Here is a 21,084-nt window from a genome sequence, read left to right on the forward strand (position 1 = left end):
ATCAATAATGAAAGGCTACGGGTTTCTTTGTTTTGTTGTGTGTGATTAGGTCTAAAAATGGAAAACTAAGGAAAAAATGACAGCACACCTGCTCATTGGCTGATCTCCAGAGACGTGGCCCTTGATTCGCTGCAGCTCAGGGTGCAGGAGGCGGGTCAACAGCTGGAAAACAAAGTTCTCCTCCTCCTGACCAGGCACGTGCCAACACACACCCAAGGCTGCCACATCTCCAGCTCTGCCCCAGTCCTGGACAGAGAGAGAGGTTTTCTCAGAAAGTTGTATAGCGAAAGAGAGAGAGAGAGTTGCTGCCAGTTGTTCCACTGGAACAACTGGCAAGCAAACCAGAACAACCAGTCCATCTCAAAACCACAGTCCTGTGTAATCTACTGGTATTTAAGCATTTAAAACACATGTGTAAGGACACAAGGGTAAGGACACTAAACAATGGACAGAAGAGAAATAATTATGCAACAAACTTATCTACTATCAGATGACAGACTAGCAGAGGAATTCAACTAGCAAAATACCTCAGAATGAGAGAAATTCAAAGAAAATAAAATCTAAACAAAATAATCAGTTACCATGAACTGCAGATGAAAAGAGGTTGGTATTTGAAATTGTGCAATGCAGCAGAGGAACGTAGGTGCAATTACCGCCACCACGACATCAAAACAGAAACATACCTCTGCACTCACGTACAAAACATTACAAAATATTATCAAGGTTTTAAAAAAACTATTACAGAGAAATTTTTCTCTTGGGTGATGATAGCAATACTGCTGGGCAGCAGCTCAATTTCCACAAAGTGAAACAGACATGAGAGAAATCACCTTTGAACTTGCATTTAGCAGCCTTAAAGCGAGATTATGCAATAGCAAAGAAGAATTGAGCACATACGTTCAATAAAAAATGAAAAGTTCAAATTATGAGCAAGAAAACAAGGTCAATACACACCTCACTTGGTCTGGTATAACCAGTAGCTTTTGGTGGCTAATGTTAGCAAACGGTGTAACTGACATTATTGAGTCACTTTGCTGAAGTCCACGTACAGAAATAACAACTCATAAATCTAAATGTTTCTGTGAAAAACTGCTCCTAGCAACAGCTACCGCAGCTTCCATGGCAATGGAAAATAATGGACAGATACTCGGTACTGATTGGTTAGGGCAAAACAAAACATAATAACCCCCTTCCCAACAAGAAGCAACATAAATGTATTTACATTATTTATTTATTGAGGGTATTTATTTTTATTTAAAGTTTATTTGTCATGCAAAGCATGCAACTTGAAATCAAACTTGAAAGATAAAGGGAGACAGTGACAGAAAGAGAGCAGTATACGATAGTATAGTCCAGCAGTGTAGCCATTTAATTTCAGATTTTTTAAATGCTTTCTAATTCTCTTCCTGGAGATGGACCTTGCATTGCAATTACCGAACCTGTAAGACCCCATTTAATTAAACTGCAAGACAGAGCAGTTTTAAAGGTTGTACTTATGGGATTTTGTGTTTCTAAGACAGCCTCATTGTTTCCTGTCACAGACTAGATACTGTAATAGCTGTGATAACAGCCAATTTGCACTTGCGGAGGTTAGCAAATAAGCCACAGTTGAAACTATGCAGTTAGTCGAGGAACTGGATTTAACTTTAGTATTAGTTAATAAGATTAAATAATGATGGTCATTGTTTTGTCTTTTAAATTAATCTTCCTCTGTGCCGTATAGCATTGCAGAGGTTTGTGTGTGTGTGTGTGTGTGTTTACTCGTATAGGGAGGTCAGCATTAAAGCCTCCAGAGGTGCTGCGGTACTCGGTGGGATAGATGAGGGACAGCGACCGGAGTGTGTGCTCCACCAGATTGCAGGCGAGTGTGTAAGCCCGTTTACAGCGCAGACGCACACACACACACAGGATCCGCTCCAGGTCCCCTTGGTATTTTAACAGCTGTTCACCATCCACACGGGTAACCTAAAAACAACACACACACACACACACACACACACACACACACACACACACACACACACACACACACACACACACAAGTACATGTACACACACAGACACAGGCAATTCAGTGGAGAGTTGTGTCTTAAATCTTGAGGTTCTCCAGTAAATCACTGCATCTGGCTCGCTCCCACTCGCATTAAGCTCCCAGGAGTAATAAAACAAAACAGAAAGGGTATCAATATGTTCTGGTTAACGACAAAGCTCTTTGATATTTATGACCGTGCATGGTGCACACTGCAAAAAATGTCATTTGGTCATCATTTTTTTCTCATACAATGTCACAATTCTATTCATATTTTTTGTGAAAAATATCCCTCCATGCATTTTAAGTGTTTCATATGATTCTGAAGTTTTGTAGAAACACATGATGAGACCTTGATTTGAGGTAAAATAGACAAATCACTTCAGTACCAGTTAGGAAATGACACTTGACTCCAAAATATTCTTACAACAAATTGATCTGTAATGGAATCAAGTAAATATAACGACCCCGGCAGACTTTTCAATCATTTTGAGATTAAATAACACTTTAAGACACAAACTAGATAAAATAAATGAGTAGGATTAACATTTTTTAGAGTGTTGAAGCCCTTGGGACGTGATAGACACTCGTCTCACCTCGGAGAGCAGCTGGAGATTCCACAACAGCTCCTTATCCAGCTCATCTTCACTCTGCAGCTCCTCATCTACACACACACACACACACACACATAAAGAAGCTGAATTATGTACTGTACTCCCCTGACAGACTGAGCTAATTTAGATTAATTTTGGGATCATTTCAGTTTTTAGCCATGCTAGCGCGGTGGCTCTATGGACGGTCAGTAACCGCTTTGGTCCAGACTGAAATATCTCAACATTTACTGGATGGACTTCAGTGACATTTTGTACAGTTATACATGGTCACCAGAGGATGAATTGTAATACCTTTGATGATGATTTTTAATTTAGAGCCACCATCATGTCAAAAATCTAATTTGTTTATGACCAAATACTTGCAAAATGACATTCCCATCAGCCTCAGCTGTTTAGTGCTAATTAGAAAATGTTAGCATACTAACACGCTAAATTAAGATGGTGAACATGATAAACATTATACCTGCATACATCAACATGTTTGTAACTGTGAGCATGTTTGCATGCAAAAACATGCAACAAAATTTGACTGTTTTCATTAAAATACATTTTTGAAAACATAACAGAATACATGGCTACATAAATTATATTTCTTGCTGGCTAAGTCACCACATAATTGCTAACTCAAATGTTAATGTTCTTAAAATTCTAAACTTATTTTTGTTCCATTTAGCCACCACTATTAATCAACTGCTAAAAGTCTACTTTGTTGACTTAATCAACAGATAATTATCACTGATTAAAACAAAATAAAAACAAAACACCTTTTTTAATAAACTTCACACTGTCTAATAAAATCTCTTAATTGCACTGTGATCTAATGTGTTAAAAACATGAAGAAGCAAGTTTTCTCTTTACGGTGAAAACTGCAGGTTTTGTTTATAGACAAAATAGACTTGTGAATCAAAGCTAATTAGATTCTAGAGGTCTTGTACAGCCTTCTCGCAAACACACTACAGTTGTATGCACTCTGCACACACACACTAGACTGTTCTACACACACACAGTGTGGTACTGACTGTCAGTAATGTGGAAAATGATGCTGCAGCAGTGAGGAACGAACAGACGCAGAGACTCAGCGGGATGACACTGCAAACAGACACACACACACACACACACACACACACACACACGCACACACACACACACACACACACACACACACATTTCGATACCCAAGCAGAAACACAAGCATGCAGAAAATGAAAATGACACCATTAAGGACTGATTTCACCAAAAATGAAGCAAAGTAAAATAACCATAAACACTGAAAAGGAAGAAAATTACACACAGTAAATGAGGATGTAACCACAGTATGACATGTAAGTGGGAAAAAATGATTTTGTATCATACATGACTTTATAAGGTGTTATTTTCTTGCAACTATATCAAAACCTTCAACATATGAAACATGAAAGGCCACAAATCTTTCTTCTGTATTGTGTTTCTTGAATTTGAGATCTACTGAGTGAAATTCACAAATCTACAGTACATTACTGTAAAATACGTGAGGCAGAGCACTATCTGATAAACACACACACACACACACACACACACACACACACACATACCTTTGCAGCAGCTCTGCACATGTCAGCCACCATCCTGCCTGACACACACGTCTCAAAAATATTGGAGGTGGCAAAATTATACACCTTCTGCAACGCCACCTAACACAAAGGCAAAGTTTGGAAAGATCAGATGATGCATATGTACTACTTAACGTGTATGTATTAAAATTTTAATTTCCACATATAACACAAGAGTTTGACTTTTTTAACTTCTGTTGTACACCTATGTACAAAATATTTTTTGGGAAACTCAATAGTTCCACAGAAACAGCTGATCCCACACATCAGGTGTTATATGAGGCTAATACTGTGGAAATGATAGAAGATATTTGTATTAATTATATTGGGAATTCTCAGCTATATCATGGGAACTGTGGCTGCTAAATGTTAAATATTCATGACTAAATAAGCACCTATCTAAGTAAAAAAAACATCTTTAGTTATTATTTATTAGGAGAACACTGAAAAACTCAGCTACGTTAAAAGGTTAGCGATCTGTATTAGAAGTGTTTAGTAGGGTCACAGAGTACAGTGAGGGTTAAAGTTAAGTTTGGGATTAGCAAATTAATGAACTTAAAGGAGAGTGACGTTACCTTTAAGTCAAGGATGTGCCTGTGAGTGTGTGTGTGTGTGTGTGTGTGTGTGTACTACCTTGTATATTTCTGTGGAGCATTGTGTCAGAATGGTGCTAACAGTAGAGGACAGGCCCAGCTCCACCAGGCTCTCCAGATGAGTCTGGGTATCCGTCTCCATCTCGTCTCTCGTCTGTTCCAGGGTGCTGCTGTCTATCAGAGCAAAACACCTGCACGAGCACAGATAGACACACATACACAAGCACACATTTACACAAATGTCAACAGTGTTATGGTGAAAAAAACCAAAGAGGCTGTTTTACGTAGCCAGCAGAGCCAGCGATGCAGACCGGAGCACTTCAAACAGAAAGACATACATTCGTACTCAGATGTTGACAGCGAGGTTTTACAAAGTGACAGTTTGACTTAATTTAATTTGTCTCTACCTGTCCAGAAACTGGAGAACGAAGTCTTCAAACTCAGCTGAAGCAAAACACAGATCTTTCTCAATCTGATAGGGAGAAATAGAAATTATTGTTTAGTGTATTTGTATAATCTTAGTGTATTTTAGTTTATGACTCTGTATGTGAGCTGGTTTTATTCCAAATAGTTGTAAAAAATGTAAAGGACTAGTTCAACATTTTGGGAAATACACTCATTTGCTCTCTTGCCTAGAGCTAGGTGAGACGATCGATACCATTCTCATGTTTGTATGCTAAATATCAAGCAGGAGCCAGGAGGCGGTGAGCTTAGCTTAGCATTAAGATTGGAAGCAGAGGGAAACAGCTAGCCTGGCACTGGCAGCCTCATAGTGACAAAGACTCCAGTAAATCCCCCCCAAAAAACTACAACTTTTTTTGCCCACATTTTTACACTTACATCCGTACAGAGTTTTTGTATGGATAAAACAAACAAACAAGCTACAGTGTTAGCTTTGGACAGAGCCAGGCTAGCTGTTTCCACCTGTTTCCAGTCTTTGTGCTAAGCTAAGCTAACCAGCTGCATATTTACTGTACAGTCATGAGAGTGGTATTAATCTTTTGACCTACCTCTCCAAAAATGTCAAACTATTCCTTTAAGAAAAAAGGTCTGATTAATGCAGAGTACTTCAAAAGATTTACTTAATATGTTGTAGATATTATGTTTATTTAATCTTTAATATTTCATGACTAAATTGTTAATGTGTGTTGTGTGTGTACCTCTGTGAGATCACTGTGTCGAGAAGGAGCAGACGAACAATCCACTAAAGGCACCAGAGTGGTGAAGGTAGCGATGAACTGGAACGTTATCTGGACAGAGCGGCAATAGATCAATTTACATCATCTTACGTGATTAAGGCCTAAGTTAAATAACCTACCAGATGCTGGTGGAATAACTTTTTCAAATGTATTAATTTATTCTGGTGTGATGGATTAATGTAGTCTGGAGACAATGAACACACCAAGAAAGAAAACCAATCCATTTTACAATCCAAGCAGAAACTGAGGACTGAGGCTCAGTAATTGCGAGTTCTTCAAACTGAGATACTCATTCCACTTCCAGGAATTATTAATAGGATAGACCACAGTACGCTAGAAGGGAATTTAATCAGCAAGAGCTGTATTGTCTACTTGTCTGACAATTCTTCTTCATTACTAATCAACACATCCATTACTCACCATGCACTTGCTGAAGTCATTGGGGTCCACCCCTGGCAGAGAACCCATGAGCAGTGGGAGCACGTGTGCACGGCCCTCTGGGTAATGGTTGTTAGGGGAAACCAGGCTGCGAGCCATGCCAATCATGCAGCTGAGAGTGGCGGTGAGGGTGTGGGGCTCTGTCAGGGTCTCCATCGCTGCATAGGTCCTGTTATACATAAGATATGGGGAGGTAAATAACAAAATGAGTTGAAGGGGGGCGCAGAGGGAGAGACATGAGGCAAAGGTACTGCATGAGGTGAAAGGGACAGGTGTATGTTGGTGTTCTGAAAACAACAGGAAGGTAGTTCTTGTAGTTTGGTCACTGATTTGGCCCATTCACCAACTCTGTCTGCAGTTGCAGCAGTTGTGTGACACACAGCTTATGGAGGCAGTTAAGGTACTTTAAAACCTTGTGGTACCTTAGCACCAGATTTCTGCAATTTGCTTCAGAATTCGTACTCCTTCTCTGAGTCATAACTCAGAAACTCCCCCAAATTATGGGAACTGCAGTTCCAAAACTTAGAGCATGATTATCCCCCAAATCAAAGTAAGACATAGAATAATAATAGGAAAAAAATTCATTAATATTAACGTTTGTTCATGTTGCACTATCGATATTTTTTTCGGCAGGGTTCATGGCAGATATCTCACACAAACACTTACTTCTCAAGTACAGGTGGTATAGCGAGTTCTGGTGTGAGGAGAGCCAGGTTCTGGAGAGAGTAGGCTGCATCTGTACTGCCGGTTTTACTGCACATCAACAGAAGTTGGCAGATGAACACACAACAATATACAATATAGCGTCAACAACAACCCACACACGCACAGGCAGATAATCACAGATGACCTGTCTTTGTCCAGATTAGCCTTGTTGTTTCTTGCGGCCACCGTCTGGAGGCCAGTGACTGCACTCACTAGTGAGCCACAGCAGGGCTTGGACTTGTTAGATAACTGACTGGCACTGATTCAAATGACATGTTTACATAGCAATACCCAGTAAATACTGATATGGTGACTTGTAGGTCAAAACTGCTAAAAAGTGGGCTAAATTTGGCTGAAAAGTAAAGGTGTTTTAGACGTCTATGTTACATTTAACCGTTGTTTTAACCACATTTCAAAATCTGTATTAAATATGAAGCACTTCCTAACTACTCTAAACTAGTCATTCAAATGTTGTTGAAATAAGGGTTATATGTGACCTAGATGTCTCCAAAACGTTCACTTTTCAGTCAAAGATAGTGCTGTTGATCACCACATTTCCTGGAGGGTTTTGGTAGCTGTGATATTGTTGAGATAAAACTAATAACTGGGCGGTGGAAAACCAACCATGTAGTCAGAATCTATTTGTGAACCAAAGCTCTGGCTCAAAAGATGGAGGTCTGGAGACATTTTGGTCATTACAAGACCACTGATTGGCTCTGACTGTGCAAGAGAATGATTACACCTACTCCCACAATGACACCTATAGCTTCTATTTCTGCATGAATTGAAATAGTTTCTATCGGCCTTCCTACACACTGTCTTTGTCTTTAAATGTCATCTTACAACCTATTTTTACAGAATGGCTGCTCTTAATCTCTAATCACTCTTTTGTTTGATTCTATTATTGTAATTTTACTTTTTCATTTAAGACTTTCAGCAATATTATATTAACATTTGTTGCTTAATATGTTTTATGCTCTTGCTTTCATGGCCTCCTAATGAGTTTTATCTTTTTACCACTTTGTACATCTTGCTTTAAAAGCTCTATAAATAAATCACTCGCTGAATAATACTGAGTTACTGTGTTGTGTTTGTAGTGATCCAACTGTCCATACCGTGGTTAAATTAAACACATGGTCATCATGTTATGTCAAGTTTGGTTTACTACTTATCTTATCTTATGCATGTGTATATGTACAGATATTTGTATTTACATATCATATATTTAAGCATATGAGTATATATGTAGGAATATGTATATATTTGTGTGGATGTATGCATGTACATGAGTTATAATCCTTATAGTAATACATTTCCTGGGTGTGTAAATTCCTCCAGATCTCTAATGTTGAAACACAGGTGTAACTGTGCAAGATTACATTCAGAAAAGTTGTAGTTCTTATTATGGCTATCTACCAAAGTTCAGTACCTGAACATGGCCAGCAAGGCGGCTCCGATGAGGCTGTTTGTGAACTCCTGCAAGTCTGCATCAGTCAGCCTCTGAAACTCAGGAACCAGCGTGATCCAGCTGGGGGCAGCGTGACGCTCGCGGTGCACGCGGCGCACAACGCTCGCCGGGAGACGCTGAAGTAGCCGCATCAGTCGAGACTGCAGGCACACACACATACACACACAGACATTCAACATTAGCGTTATCATCCAGAGACACATTCACACAGTCTGCAGTAAACAGATCTGTGATATCGTTCTTTTCTCCGGCAGTTGTGCATTTCATTATTGCTTTGTTAGTGCGAAGAGAGCCAGCCAAGTCCTGAATGACAGGTTATAAATCAAAGGAGTGTGACAGGAAGCAGCTGAAAATGTGTTCACAACTTGCTCAGACTGTGTGTGTGTGTGTGTGCATGTGTGAGTGAGTGAGAGACTTACCTGCCAGCGACCATGATTGGAGGGATGGTAGAAGGAGGCAATACTGTTGAAGAGGCAGGTCAGCTCCTTCTGTGCAGGGTTTCCTGGTCCACCCTGCAGGAATGCAAATCAGCTAGGTAATTAAGCAGCTGCAACAAAAATATATATGCTTTTTAATGTATTTTTATGAGTCTGCAAAGTGTGTACCAGAAGCGCTGTGAGCCACAACACCAAGTGCCCGATGTCATAGGAGTTGGTCAGATACCGTGGTGCCACCATCTGACTGACACCAATTGGAAGGTTCAGACTGCGCAGGATCCTCGTGAAGATCTGCACACATACAGTGTAGAGTTTCACCTCACTCACATAACCCAGCAGTCCCCAATAAAATACATTAACAGACACACTTGTATATCCACATAATTCTGCTAATGACTCACTGTGGGAATATAAGGGGTCCAGTCCACGTAGCCGATGTTATCGTTGGCGAGGCGAGCAAACAGGTTCACTAGGTGCTGTGAGAAAACATCAGGCAAACAATCACTGCGAGTACAAAGAACATTCCCAGAAGTGAGGGCTGTCATTCCAAGAATTAAATATAGCCACTTTGAAAAAAAAGAGATGTTCGAGAAGAGAGCACAGCCAGGCCGCTTTGGGCCAGGAGGCTGGCTGAAAGCAGAGCGGAGGCACAAATGGAAAATCTTATCTGCATGCAGAGTGGAAACTGCCAATACTTCAACAACATTTCAACAGTTTAATCATTGTCATCAGGAATTGTAGAAAAGCGTGTCAATCCAAATGACTCTATCCATTCCATAGGCAGTCGGGATGCTGAATAGCTGATGTTCCCTCACGCACTGGTCACTTTTTGTAAATAGTATGTGTGCAATGTAACATGCGAGTGCACTGGGTATATGGTTATGTGGGTTGTTATGGTATGGATGGTCTGTATTTATTTGTGTACACAAAGGATGAACTCAGTGTTGCAGATTTATATGAAAATTTGATGTGGAGTGGTGGAATTTTCATTCATTTCAACTTCAGGTCATTTCGCTGTGTCATTAAGACTTTAACTTTCAAGCCAGTGAACAGTTTGTAAAACTAGGTATAATTCAAAAATTCTCAAAAAATACCTGAAATTTTGTGCATGAATGTGTTTGTGTGTGTGTGTGTGTGTGTGTGTGTCTCACCCCTTCCCAGCTTGGCTGATTTTGCACAGATGTCCAAAGATTCATCAACTCATAAAACCACAACCTGAAAACACACACAAAAAACACTATTATATTCATGCACACACACTGACACACACACCTGAAGCTGAGTTCCCCTCATCTATTTTCAATCCCCCCCAAATATGAACTCACTACCTCCCTTGTAGATTCTGGAGGAGAGAGAGAAATACTGAAACGGAAAAGTAAAGTATTAAAGATGATGTATTGTGGAAACTGTGCGGAAACTGCTAATGAATCCAAGACTAAATCCTGACAAATAGCTTGCGAAAGAGTGAATACACTGAAGAATGCAGTGAACGCTGTGAAGAGGCTTGGTAGCTGGAACACAACCATGAAGGGTGCAGAGAGAGAGAGAGAGAGAGAGAGAGAGAGAGGGGCAAAGGTTTTCCAAGGAAGCAAAATATTAGCAAAACAAGGAGAGGGGAAGCACTGCTAATGCAAGAAGAACACTATTTTAGTCAAACTCCCAGGTGCAGAGGTGTAAACGCTTACAGAGCCTGAAAATGCGGTTGTACATGACATGCACTCTTAAGGCAATGCATGGCCACTAGATCCAACCAAATTACTTAATAAAAGTGTTAATATTTAACAACATATTTAAAGGTAGAGTTTCCATCACAGGGCAAAAAAAAAGCAACATATTTTACCTTTTACGGCTGGCAGCGATTGTTCTATAAATAAACAAAGGGTGCTTTTGCTAAAACTTTATAAACCTTTTGTGTTAGCTCTGGCAGAGACAAGCTGCACTTGGCGTATAATCCTGTTTCTAAACAGAGCCATTCAAGTTGGCCCACTTACTGGAAGCCCTGGCTGTGTTCCTCCGGGGGCATGATGGTGGGCAGGAACAGCTCCATGTTGCTGATGGCCTTCTGCATGACCACGTCAAACACGCACAGCAGGGGGCGCCACTCATCCAGCATCTCCTGGGTGGCCGATGCAGGGAAATACCTGGGACATTTACACACACACACACACACACACACACACACACACACACACACACACACAGCAAGGACAGACATGAGCACAAATAGATACACTGATCTACAGTACACAGCTCAACTGAAGATCAAAGCAATACATTATCTGGCGAACAAATTACATGATCACAGAGGATGAGACTTACAGTCTGCAGTTTTTGATCAAAGCCTTCAAAATGTGGTCCACTGAGCTGCAAACAAGCAGAGAGAGGAGGTGTGTGAGTGTGTGTTTATAAAGGAATTCTGTTTTTACTATTTTGTGAGAGCCACATGTCCTCACTAAGGATAAAAAAACCTTCAACATTCAGGCTGCAACTAACATAATTTATTTAATTTTCATTTAATTTCATTAATCAATCTGTTGGTTATTTTTTCAATTAATCTTTCAGTCAATGAAATGTCAGGAAATAGTGCCCATAGAAAGTTCCCAAGCCCATGGTGACATCTTAGAATTGCTTTTGTCTCAGCAAGCTCCAAACCCAAAGATAATAGGTTCAGAGCAATATAAACAGAGAAAAGACGGAAATCCTCATATTTCAGAAACCCGAGAATGTTTGTCATCTTTGCTTGATAATTGACAATTCTTAACCATTATTTATTTAGAAAAGTTTCATTGAGAGCTAGCCTCTCTTTTGCACGAAGGCCCTGATCACAGTCACACAGTTGCACACAATCACACCTGGAATTTGCCCATGACCACCTCATGGACATTTGAGATGAACTGGAAACTGGACTCCAAGATGGCGCCCGTTCATCTGAATGAAAATTGCTCACCCACTACATGAGCCAAAAAAGTTTTTTTTCCACTTCCTGTCTTGCTTCCACATAGTCTGGCCCAATGCACATGCTCATTAGTGTTTCTCTCCATGGCTCAGGCCATAGACTTTACATTGGGATAACGACATGCACATAAAATTGTTTTCTAGGCTCTGGGAAAATGTTGCCAATATTAAACCTTTATGGTTTAAAAATTCATAACACAAAGAGTAATAATTGACCTTGTTTGCAGTTCAAGGTGTCTTAAAGGTGTTTTACAGACATCTCTTTTATACATGCGGCCTGTGGGGAAGATGCTTTTTGGGAAGCGTATCCAACTCTCTTAATACATCCATGGTACAACCACAGTCTGATCTGTTAGCCACTGGAACAGTTGAGGGTTTCTCCAGGTTCCTTGGGGTGGTGACCTTCTGGTCGAAAGCCCACAACTAATCAAGATTATCAAAGTTTATTTTCTGTTGATCAACTAATCAATTCAGTACTATTTGACATATTCACTCTAAATTTTTAGGAAGGAATTTAACTTTTGTGTTTAGGGTTTGGAATAGAACTGTAATAGATACTAATGTATTTAGATGCCTATTCGCTTTCTTGCAGAGAGTTAGATGTAAACATTGATTGTACTGTATTGTAAAACATGTTAATTAGTGAGATTTAGAGGTGCTGATAGGTGAATTTTGTTAACTTTTGACAGAGCCAGACTAGCTGTTTCCTGTCTGAACTAAGTTAGCTAGCTGCTGGCGGTAGCTTCATATTTCGCGTACAGTCAAGAGAGTGGTGTCAATCTTCTCATCTAATTCTTAGCAAGAGGCTAATAAGCATATTTCCCAAAATGTCAAACTTTTCCTTTAATACAGATAGGTATTTAGGATAAGGCTTGGGTTGGCAGTCTAAAAATAAAACAACAGGGTATAAAACGATATCACAGATCTTTGATAGGAATTGATAGGAAGTACTTGTGTTTCACGTTCCCACAACAGGTCAATGAAAAGGTAAAACTTCATACTTGGGGAACCAGATGAGTCCAAGGTGCTCAGTTTTGGAGTAGATGACCCTCTCGTACAGATCATAGAGTGGTCGCCATGGCAGCTGTAAGTCATCCCTTGATAGAAGTTCCTTCTTCCTGTTTGAAAAAGAAGTCAATTATCAACTGTCTGGGCTATTTATAAGGATTTTGCAGGACTTCAATCAGGTTCTTTGATATTCAAACCTTTGAAAAAAAACCTTGTCAAGACAAAATGTAATAATGTTGAAGTGAGAAACTACAGGGTGTCTGAACGAGTCTGTAATCGTGGGGAAATGAGTCACTGCCTCGCAGGCTGTGCTCAACATGATGACTGCCAACTTCTGACATGTCTGCAAACACAACTCTGTGATTCTTTGTATTCAATAAAGCATAACTGGACTGACAGCTGCAGACATTAGTAATTTGCAGGTGTAGACTGCTGGTATAAAATACCTTTTACTTTGACTTGATTTTTCAAACACCCTGTTAAGCTTTTAAATTGCACGGTAACTGGTGTGCCACTAATGAGTACTTAATAAGCTTTAAAGCAAGCAGGTTTTTAAGGTTTTAATCCTTAAAATCCTCCTGAGAAACTTTCACATTGCTTTCTTTGTACTATTACTTAGTTCTTTGTAAAATCACAATTTTTATAGGAAGAAACTCCACAGAAAGGTTAAAAGGGAAGAATATGCACAATTTCCACAGCCTGAGATTACCCGTCTCTTCCTCTCTCATTCATCTAACAGCTATGGAACAGACTCTCATTGGGGAGATTTGAAAAATGAAGGGAAGAAGAGACAATTGGGGAAATGACGGTGAAATGCGAGGGAAAGGAAAAAAAGCCTATTGAGACCTGATGCGTGATGTTGAGTATCAAATTCATCTCTCAGCTGCGAGACCTGGCACTTAATATACGGTTAGCCCAGATCTTTCTCTTTTCATCTAATGGAAAACACTCAGACAAATGACATCTACATTAAGGTGTTGTTTTGTGATGGATGTGAAAATCATGGAAACAACTGGAGACAAATGGGAAGTGATGAATGTGACCGTCTTGAAGAATATCCTTCAGTCGCCGAAGTAGTGACAGATCTGATTTGAGAGACAAAAGCAGGGAGCTATGATATAGGTCAGGGCTTAAAAAGTAATAAATGTACTGTTAGGCCAACATACTTCACTGTCCTTTTTACCTATTATGAGTGTGTCTGCTTGATTGCATGTGTGTGTGTAGGTGTATAACAAAGTACATTTACTCAAGAACTCTACTTACTGCACTGTCCAATTCTGAGGTGCTTGTATGTTGCTCAGGTATTTCCATTTTTTGCTACTTTAAACTTTTACTCCACTACATTTATTTGACGGCTTTTTGGCTTGTAGTTGCCTGGTCGGGGCACCATGTCGCGTGGTTTCATTTAAATAACCGTTCGAGCCCTTAAGAGGTCAAATAATCCAATATTTATTACAAAAATAAAGATTAGAGAAAGGGACAAAAACAAACAAATCCACTGTGTGTAGAAGAACTTTTTTTCTTCTTTCATATACCACATTAATCATCTCATGACCCCCCCAGATTTATTTTGTAAGACCTTGAAGGGGGCCCTCACCCTAGACTGGGAACCACTGGACTAAACTTTTCAACTGTATATAAAGTAGTTAAAATTAGCTCCACCTAAACCAGATACAACAGTAAAATGCTACTTACGCATCAAGTCTTAACATCTATAATATCACTCACAGGGGCCATTTTTCTGCACTTTTCTGACTACTTCTACTTTTGAAACAGTACATTTAGTACATTTTACTTTTACTTAAGCAGGATTTTGAATGACAAGCTTTTACCTGTAATGGAGTATTTCTGTTGTACTGGTATTTCTGGTAAAGTGTCTGAGTACTACTCCACGCACTAACTATGACTTTGTGGACTATTTCATATCAGTGTCATATGTGTTTTGTATATTATTGTAGCCTCACAATCAGACTGAACTGCCATTTCATTTTCACTTCAACACTGACAAAATCTCAAAATTGGGCAGCAATTGAGGCTAATATGGTTGTCCATCTAAACTTGAAGATCTATCAAAACTTCAGTGTTGCCAGACATTGTCCTTTGCATGAAAGGAAAATCACAATGAAGCTGTGGTTGCTTTAAAGGGTACTTTTAAAAAAATCTTATTTTCTTGTGAATCACCATAATGCACTTATTTGGATGAATATCTATCACTATGTTTATTTTGATGCAGATCCAGATCTAGATGCAAGATTCATTAAAATCATCATTAAAATCATTAAAATAACACATTTAGAGGATTGTGCAGCCTTCATGGAGGTATCTGCTCTCTGAGTGCTTTCTAAGACTTTTATTTTTCTTTCTCAGGTCTGCAGGTTGTTTAAAGCTCCAAAATGGCAGCATTCCAAATGGCAGAGAGGTAAATAAAAAATCCACTTTAGCACATCATGTGTCATCGTATAGTAGCACAGTGATGTTTACCAACCCTGCTGCTCTCTGATCTCATTATACTAAAGAATACCGAAGGGCAAGAGAGGCCAATGCTGGGGACTCCAGGTTTCTAAGGTCTCATTGATAATTTGCTAGACTTTTAATATTTATCTCATGTTTTATTAGTTATACAGTTATTTTACTGTGCTGTACTGCATAGTACAACCCATCCATCCAGAAGCAGGCTACCCAGACATGTTTCTCCCCAGCCACCTCCTCCAGCTCCTCCTGGGGGATCCCGAGGTATTCCCAGGCCAGATGGGAAATGTAATCCCTCATGTTCTGGATCTGCCCCGGGGCCCACTGGGAGGCGACCGGGAGAAATCCGGATCAGATGCTCGAACCACCTCTACTGGCTTCTTTTATTAATACGAAGGAGCTGCGGTTCTCTCAGCTCCTTCTAAATGTCTGAGCTCAGATTTCCTTTATGCATTTGTGTATGCATGTGTGTTTGTGTCACACCCACTTGAGAAGCTGAATGAGCAGCCTGGCGTAGCTTTGCATCATGTGCGGCTCCAGGTTCGGCAGCGTGACCAACTCATAGAGCAGCTTGATGAAGAGAATATGGTCCTCTTTACAGAACCTCCGGCCGTACAGCTTCAGAAACCTGGGGGGGGGGGGCATCAGTGAGCGGCTGAGCACTTCCTGCAGTTGACCCATATCCTCACACACACAGTAAATACACAGCTTCAGTGGCTGACTTTGTCAACATGAAACCTTGACTAACCTAATTGAGTCTGGGTTGATGCCAAGTGGACAAAGTGAATTAACAGTGCAGTCATTATTTAAAGTTAAGGGGCAGAACAGGCTGCCCTCTGGAGGGCTAAGGTCAGTAACAATTCCTGGTCTCCTCTTTAATTACTGCTATGACACTATTTTTGGCAATAGACTCTTGAATAACTAATATTGAATATCTGGGTTTTAAAGTTAACATTTATTATAGCCGTGGACACCTGTAAGGAAATACTGACACACTGCACAATGTAATTCAGTATAACAGCCCTGATATTTTTGCACATTTATGAAGCTTATTAATTTTGTTTTTGTTGTTACTGTGCCAGAGATATATTCATGCAACTCTGTGATACTTTGTGATGCTGTGGGCTGTGATTTTGTTGGACTGATTGCATTGTGGGACAAAAATACACCCAGTCAATCCAATACAACAGCCTCAAAAATGACCTTAGAGCCTAAATGAACTGCTATATAGATCATTATTATGAATCCTACGTGGCTAATAATGAGTTCAACTTGTTGTTATATAGCTTGTATCCGGAGGACAACCTTGCTTCAACACTTACGAGAAGAGTTTCCTGGACCAGAACGCGACCCCGGGCCACAGCTCTCTGAGGACAACAGCTCTGGACAGGTTCGCTTTGATCTCCGCCAACAGCTGCGTGGCCTCCTTGTCCAACCGGTCGGAATAAGGTAGCAGGCCGTTATACACGATCTCCTTCTGAGGGATAAACCCAGCCATATCCCCATCCACAGTCATATTCCACTGATAGTCGGGTCACTTTGCGCGTGTAAAAAGGTAAAGAAAAACGTCCCTCTTTATCTAATGAATGTTGTGCCTTCTGGGAAGTGTGCTTCCGAAGTTAGTGGGCATAATCCGCTGTGTCCAGCAACCGGGCGGAAGGCAGGCGATCACAGGGGAAAGTATGTCACGCTAATTGAGCTGTGCAAAGCCCTACGCGTAAATGGGCCGGTTCCGCTCTGACCTGCAATGTCAGGCGCTGCGTCACCTCTCACTTCACACCTCACAGATGTCCACCGGCGGCCTGCGCATAAGGGTTCGTGCACTCGCCATGACGCACGATAGGAGGTCGAACAAAATGACTAGCCCACAAGTTGCTGGAGAGGGTGCATTGCTATATGGTCAGGCTTTGATTTCAGCACCACTGAGCCTAATAAGAGATGATATAAGAAGGCTTTCATGTGTGGGCACTGGGTAGTGGACTAGGAGGAAACCAGGAAGGCATCATTCAGGACTACAAATCCCAGAGGCGCTATATCCGTGCACACTGCAAACTAATCTGTATAATAATAGGATGATCTGATAACTGGATTAATGCTCCTCTCCTGTTAACAAAGAGGTGCACTCTGTCTGTCTGGTGTATTCAGTGAATCATCTATCTATCTATCTATCTATCTATCTATCTATCTATCTATCTATCTATCTATCTATCTATCTATCTATCTATCTATCTATCTATCTTGCTGTCTCTACCCTTGCTGTCTTCTGATACCTTTGTCCCTGACCTTCTTCATTCTTGCGTTACTGTACACCCTTCCATGTAAATCTTTTTACTTTAAGCCCATGTAATTCTCTGACCACTACATGCTTAGAGCGGTGCCAGCAATTGCAGGACATTGTCTGGCCTGCCTAGCAGTACGGTTGCTGCTCACAGCGAGGGCTTAGAGCATAATGCAAAAGCCCTTGAAGTTCTCTGGTCTGGTTACCTTTAGAGAAATGGGGCAATTGCTACAACTCCACCTCAGCCTTTCTTAAGCTGCCTGATTGCATAAAGTGCCCTGTTTCTCAACCCTGCATGCCTCAATCTCACTAGCAGTTTCCTACTGTTGCTTCTGCAGGTCTGTCTACAGCCCATGATAGCCCTGCAGCCTTCACTCAGTTTCACCTTTCTGAGACAGCGAGCGGAGTGCTCTCCTTAAAACTATTTTCTCTCTAGAAACACAGGGGAAGATAGTCACAGACTTTGAGAGAGATCCCAGAACAGCCTTCCACACGGCTTATCAGTCCAAGAGTGTCCCGCTGGACTTTGCCAAGTTATCTCACCCAAGTCTTTACCTTTTATGTCCCATCAGATCTTATTACTTTTGGGCTTCTTCTGCCTCTCAGAGCAGTGACAGCACCTGCTTTGACTGTCTCCACCATTGAACCACTTCCAGGAAGAAACATGGTGTCTTTCCCTATTTGTTCTTCGTTGTGATGTTTCTAGGTATGTGGAAATAGAGAATTTGTTGGAATTGTGTGTGAGTGTGTTTGTATGGGCACAGGCGCTTGCATGTGTGCACACATCTGTGAGATTCATTATTCCACAAGTGGAGTCTACAGATGGAAAATATGATTCAGGACGATGATGCCTTTTTGACTCAGCAGGGAGAAGACCAAACAGAGAGAGAGGGAGAGAGAAAGAGAGAGAGAGAGGTAGGGAGGGAGAGAGGGTGGAAAGTGATGGAGGAAAAAGAGAGAGAGAGAAAGAAAAGAGAGAAGATGGTCCCAATGGAAGAAGATGTTTTTGTATTCCATCAGCTTGCTCATCTTTACCTCCCGATCTTCTGCAGACATCAAGAAAGATCGGTCCTAAGAACAAACGCACACACACATACAAACCACACGCACACACATCAAACCTCTCATTTTCACCAGGGATTTATGGTGATGCCAGTTTTCTCGCTCCTAAAGTATTGGAAAACTCGGGCAGCCAACAAGTGTGTGTGTGTGTGGTGTGTGCGTGTGTGTGTGTGTGTGTATGTGTTTCAATGTGTGAGTGCATGTTTTCGTGTGTGTCTCAGTTTGGAGAATGAAGAGTGTAAATGATGTGTCTGGGAAACCTGCTTCGAGACGTCAAGACACACACACACACACACACACACACACACAGAGTTCCTTCCATCCAGCTGGGTTTCTCGCTGGGAGATATGCAGCCCAGTTCATCGCCAGACAGACGGGTAATATATGGCCCCTGATCCTGCCTCTCACACACACACACACACACACACACACACACACACACACACACACACACACACACACTCAATCAAATACATAACCACATTAGAACTTTCTACAGAACCAACAGAGCTGTCCGCATGTTCTTTACTTAGATTTCATTCGCACCAACTGCTATTTCTTTTGGATGCTTCAACAACAAATGACTGAGGAAGCTGGCCAGATACCAAGGTGAGAAGGAAACAAGGAAATAAGGACATAAGGAAGAGGAAAAGAAGACAGACATTCCATCACAGCCCCCGTGGAGCTGCAGCAGGGACGAGCCTACCAGCCGTGATTTCTAATCGTGGAGAAAGGCAGACCAGTAAGGAGTACGCAGGTATGCAAGGTTAATTCCCTCTTCATCTTCTTCTTCTTCTTTTATCTCCTCGGCAGCAGTCCTGCTTGCATTGTACGGTGGTGTAGCAGTATAGTGTTGTTATATTTCATGGTGACTGTGTATGTGATTTATGTGTGAACAGGAATGAGTCCGCTGAGAGGTTTTCCCTGGCTTTTGTTATTCCTCTATGCAGCAGCTGTGTGTGCAGGTACCATACATGCTCTCACATGTGCATTTGGTCACAGACACTTATAGTAAACCTGCATTCAAATATATCATCATTCCATCATTCCACACACTTGTGCCTCCTCTATAGGTGTGGGTGGTGCAAAGGTCGACAATGTGTCATCAGAAATCTGTCGTCATCCATGTGAGGAGCTGGTGGGCTTGCTCACTGAGATCCAAGGCCTGCGTATTGTGACCAGTAACCTGCTTGAAGATCTGGAGAGAGTAGTAAGACACAAATATATGCACACGTATCATCTGCAAGTTGGCATTTGTTTGTTGTTTTTAACTCTCTGATGCTACATTTATTTTGATATGGCATGAGCAAGACATTGGATTTTAGCTGAAAAAGAAAATACATTTTATTTCTTTTCTATAAAAAAATAATTTGAAACATATCAAAATGTTATGTGTAACACTAACATCTGTAAAACACTGTAAAATGAACTGTGACTCATTTTGTAATTACAATAAACAAACGGAGACAATTGCAGAGAACGCTGTCTAAGTCTACCAGCCTCTGCAATGCACTTTTCTTTGTATTTGACAGGGTAGAGTTTTGTGGGAAATCTGTGGGACAAAACCAAGAGAGAGTAGCTCTTCTTTCAGGGCAAATGGAACAAGAAGCGACATTCTATTTTCTGGCAGGAAGCACTGTGGTTTGTGGTAAATGTCCTGGTAATTTTTTGGGGGGGAAAACAAGCAGAAAGAATACCATCAGTGTTAAAAATGTTGGCTACTAATAGACTCAACCACCATTCTAGCCTAATTCAAAGGGTCTCTGTGTTCTAATATAGGGATAGATATAAATAGATAAAAAAATTTGTTTTTCTGGTAATGATTTTAATGTTTTGAAAATGCTACATGTATGTATTTGTATTCTCAGTCAAAAGAAAATGAAGAGATGCGCATATCTTTGGCTGAGCTGAGCAACAGCAGCAGCAGCCGCAGCAGCAGCAGCCACAGCCGCAGCCGCAGCAACAGCAACAGCTACAGCCGCAGCAACAGCAACCGTAACAGTAACAGCTACAGCAACAGCTACAGCTACAGCCGCAGCAACAGCAACCGTAACCGTAACAGCTACAGCAACAGCAACAGCTACAGCAGCAGCAGCAGCAACAGCAGCAACAGCGGCAGTGGCGATGGCCGTGGCGATGGCCGTGGCGATGGCCTTGGCGATGGCCGTGTCCATGGCCGTGGCGATGGCCTTGGCGATGGTCGTGGCCATGGCCGTGGCGATGGCCGTCCGTGGCGATGG

The 21,084-nt window shown here is 41.1% G+C and overlaps 2 protein-coding genes across 2 annotated transcripts in view; one reads left to right on the forward strand and one right to left on the reverse strand.

Moving 5' to 3' along the window:
- psme4b (proteasome activator subunit 4b) overlaps positions 1 to 17,603 on the reverse strand; it is a 37,057-nt gene extending 19,454 nt beyond the window's left edge. Inside the window, exons 1-20 of the mRNA XM_044178698.1 lie at positions 16,827 to 17,603; positions 15,992 to 16,132; positions 13,029 to 13,145; positions 11,392 to 11,436; positions 11,064 to 11,213; positions 10,224 to 10,287; positions 9,474 to 9,548; positions 9,241 to 9,363; positions 9,055 to 9,147; positions 8,597 to 8,775; positions 7,129 to 7,215; positions 6,445 to 6,631; positions 5,986 to 6,075; positions 5,233 to 5,297; positions 4,866 to 5,016; positions 4,215 to 4,313; positions 3,663 to 3,732; positions 2,626 to 2,693; positions 1,762 to 1,965; positions 89 to 246 (exon numbers count right to left, since the gene is read on the reverse strand). Coding sequence (XP_044034633.1) covers positions 89 to 246; positions 1,762 to 1,965; positions 2,626 to 2,693; positions 3,663 to 3,732; positions 4,215 to 4,313; positions 4,866 to 5,016; positions 5,233 to 5,297; positions 5,986 to 6,075; positions 6,445 to 6,631; positions 7,129 to 7,215; positions 8,597 to 8,775; positions 9,055 to 9,147; positions 9,241 to 9,363; positions 9,474 to 9,548; positions 10,224 to 10,287; positions 11,064 to 11,213; positions 11,392 to 11,436; positions 13,029 to 13,145; positions 15,992 to 16,132; positions 16,827 to 17,020 — 2,360 coding nt within the window. The 5' untranslated portion in view covers positions 17,021 to 17,603. The remainder of the gene's footprint in view (positions 1 to 88; positions 247 to 1,761; positions 1,966 to 2,625; positions 2,694 to 3,662; positions 3,733 to 4,214; positions 4,314 to 4,865; positions 5,017 to 5,232; positions 5,298 to 5,985; positions 6,076 to 6,444; positions 6,632 to 7,128; positions 7,216 to 8,596; positions 8,776 to 9,054; positions 9,148 to 9,240; positions 9,364 to 9,473; positions 9,549 to 10,223; positions 10,288 to 11,063; positions 11,214 to 11,391; positions 11,437 to 13,028; positions 13,146 to 15,991; positions 16,133 to 16,826) is intronic.
- LOC122867977 (putative uncharacterized protein DDB_G0283223) lies at positions 16,229 to 21,057 on the forward strand (the record flags this gene model as incomplete). The annotated part of the gene is made up of 6 exons (XM_044179474.1): positions 16,229 to 16,353; positions 16,791 to 16,953; positions 19,378 to 19,601; positions 19,744 to 19,809; positions 19,918 to 20,054; positions 20,713 to 21,057. Coding segments are annotated over exons 4-6 (546 nt in total), but the record flags the coding sequence as incomplete, so codon positions are not given.
- Between the last annotated feature and the right edge of the window lie 27 nt (positions 21,058 to 21,084).

This window comes from Siniperca chuatsi, linkage group LG20 (assembly GCF_020085105.1).
Source record: "Siniperca chuatsi isolate FFG_IHB_CAS linkage group LG20, ASM2008510v1, whole genome shotgun sequence".
NCBI lineage: Eukaryota > Metazoa > Chordata > Actinopteri > Centrarchiformes > Sinipercidae > Siniperca > Siniperca chuatsi.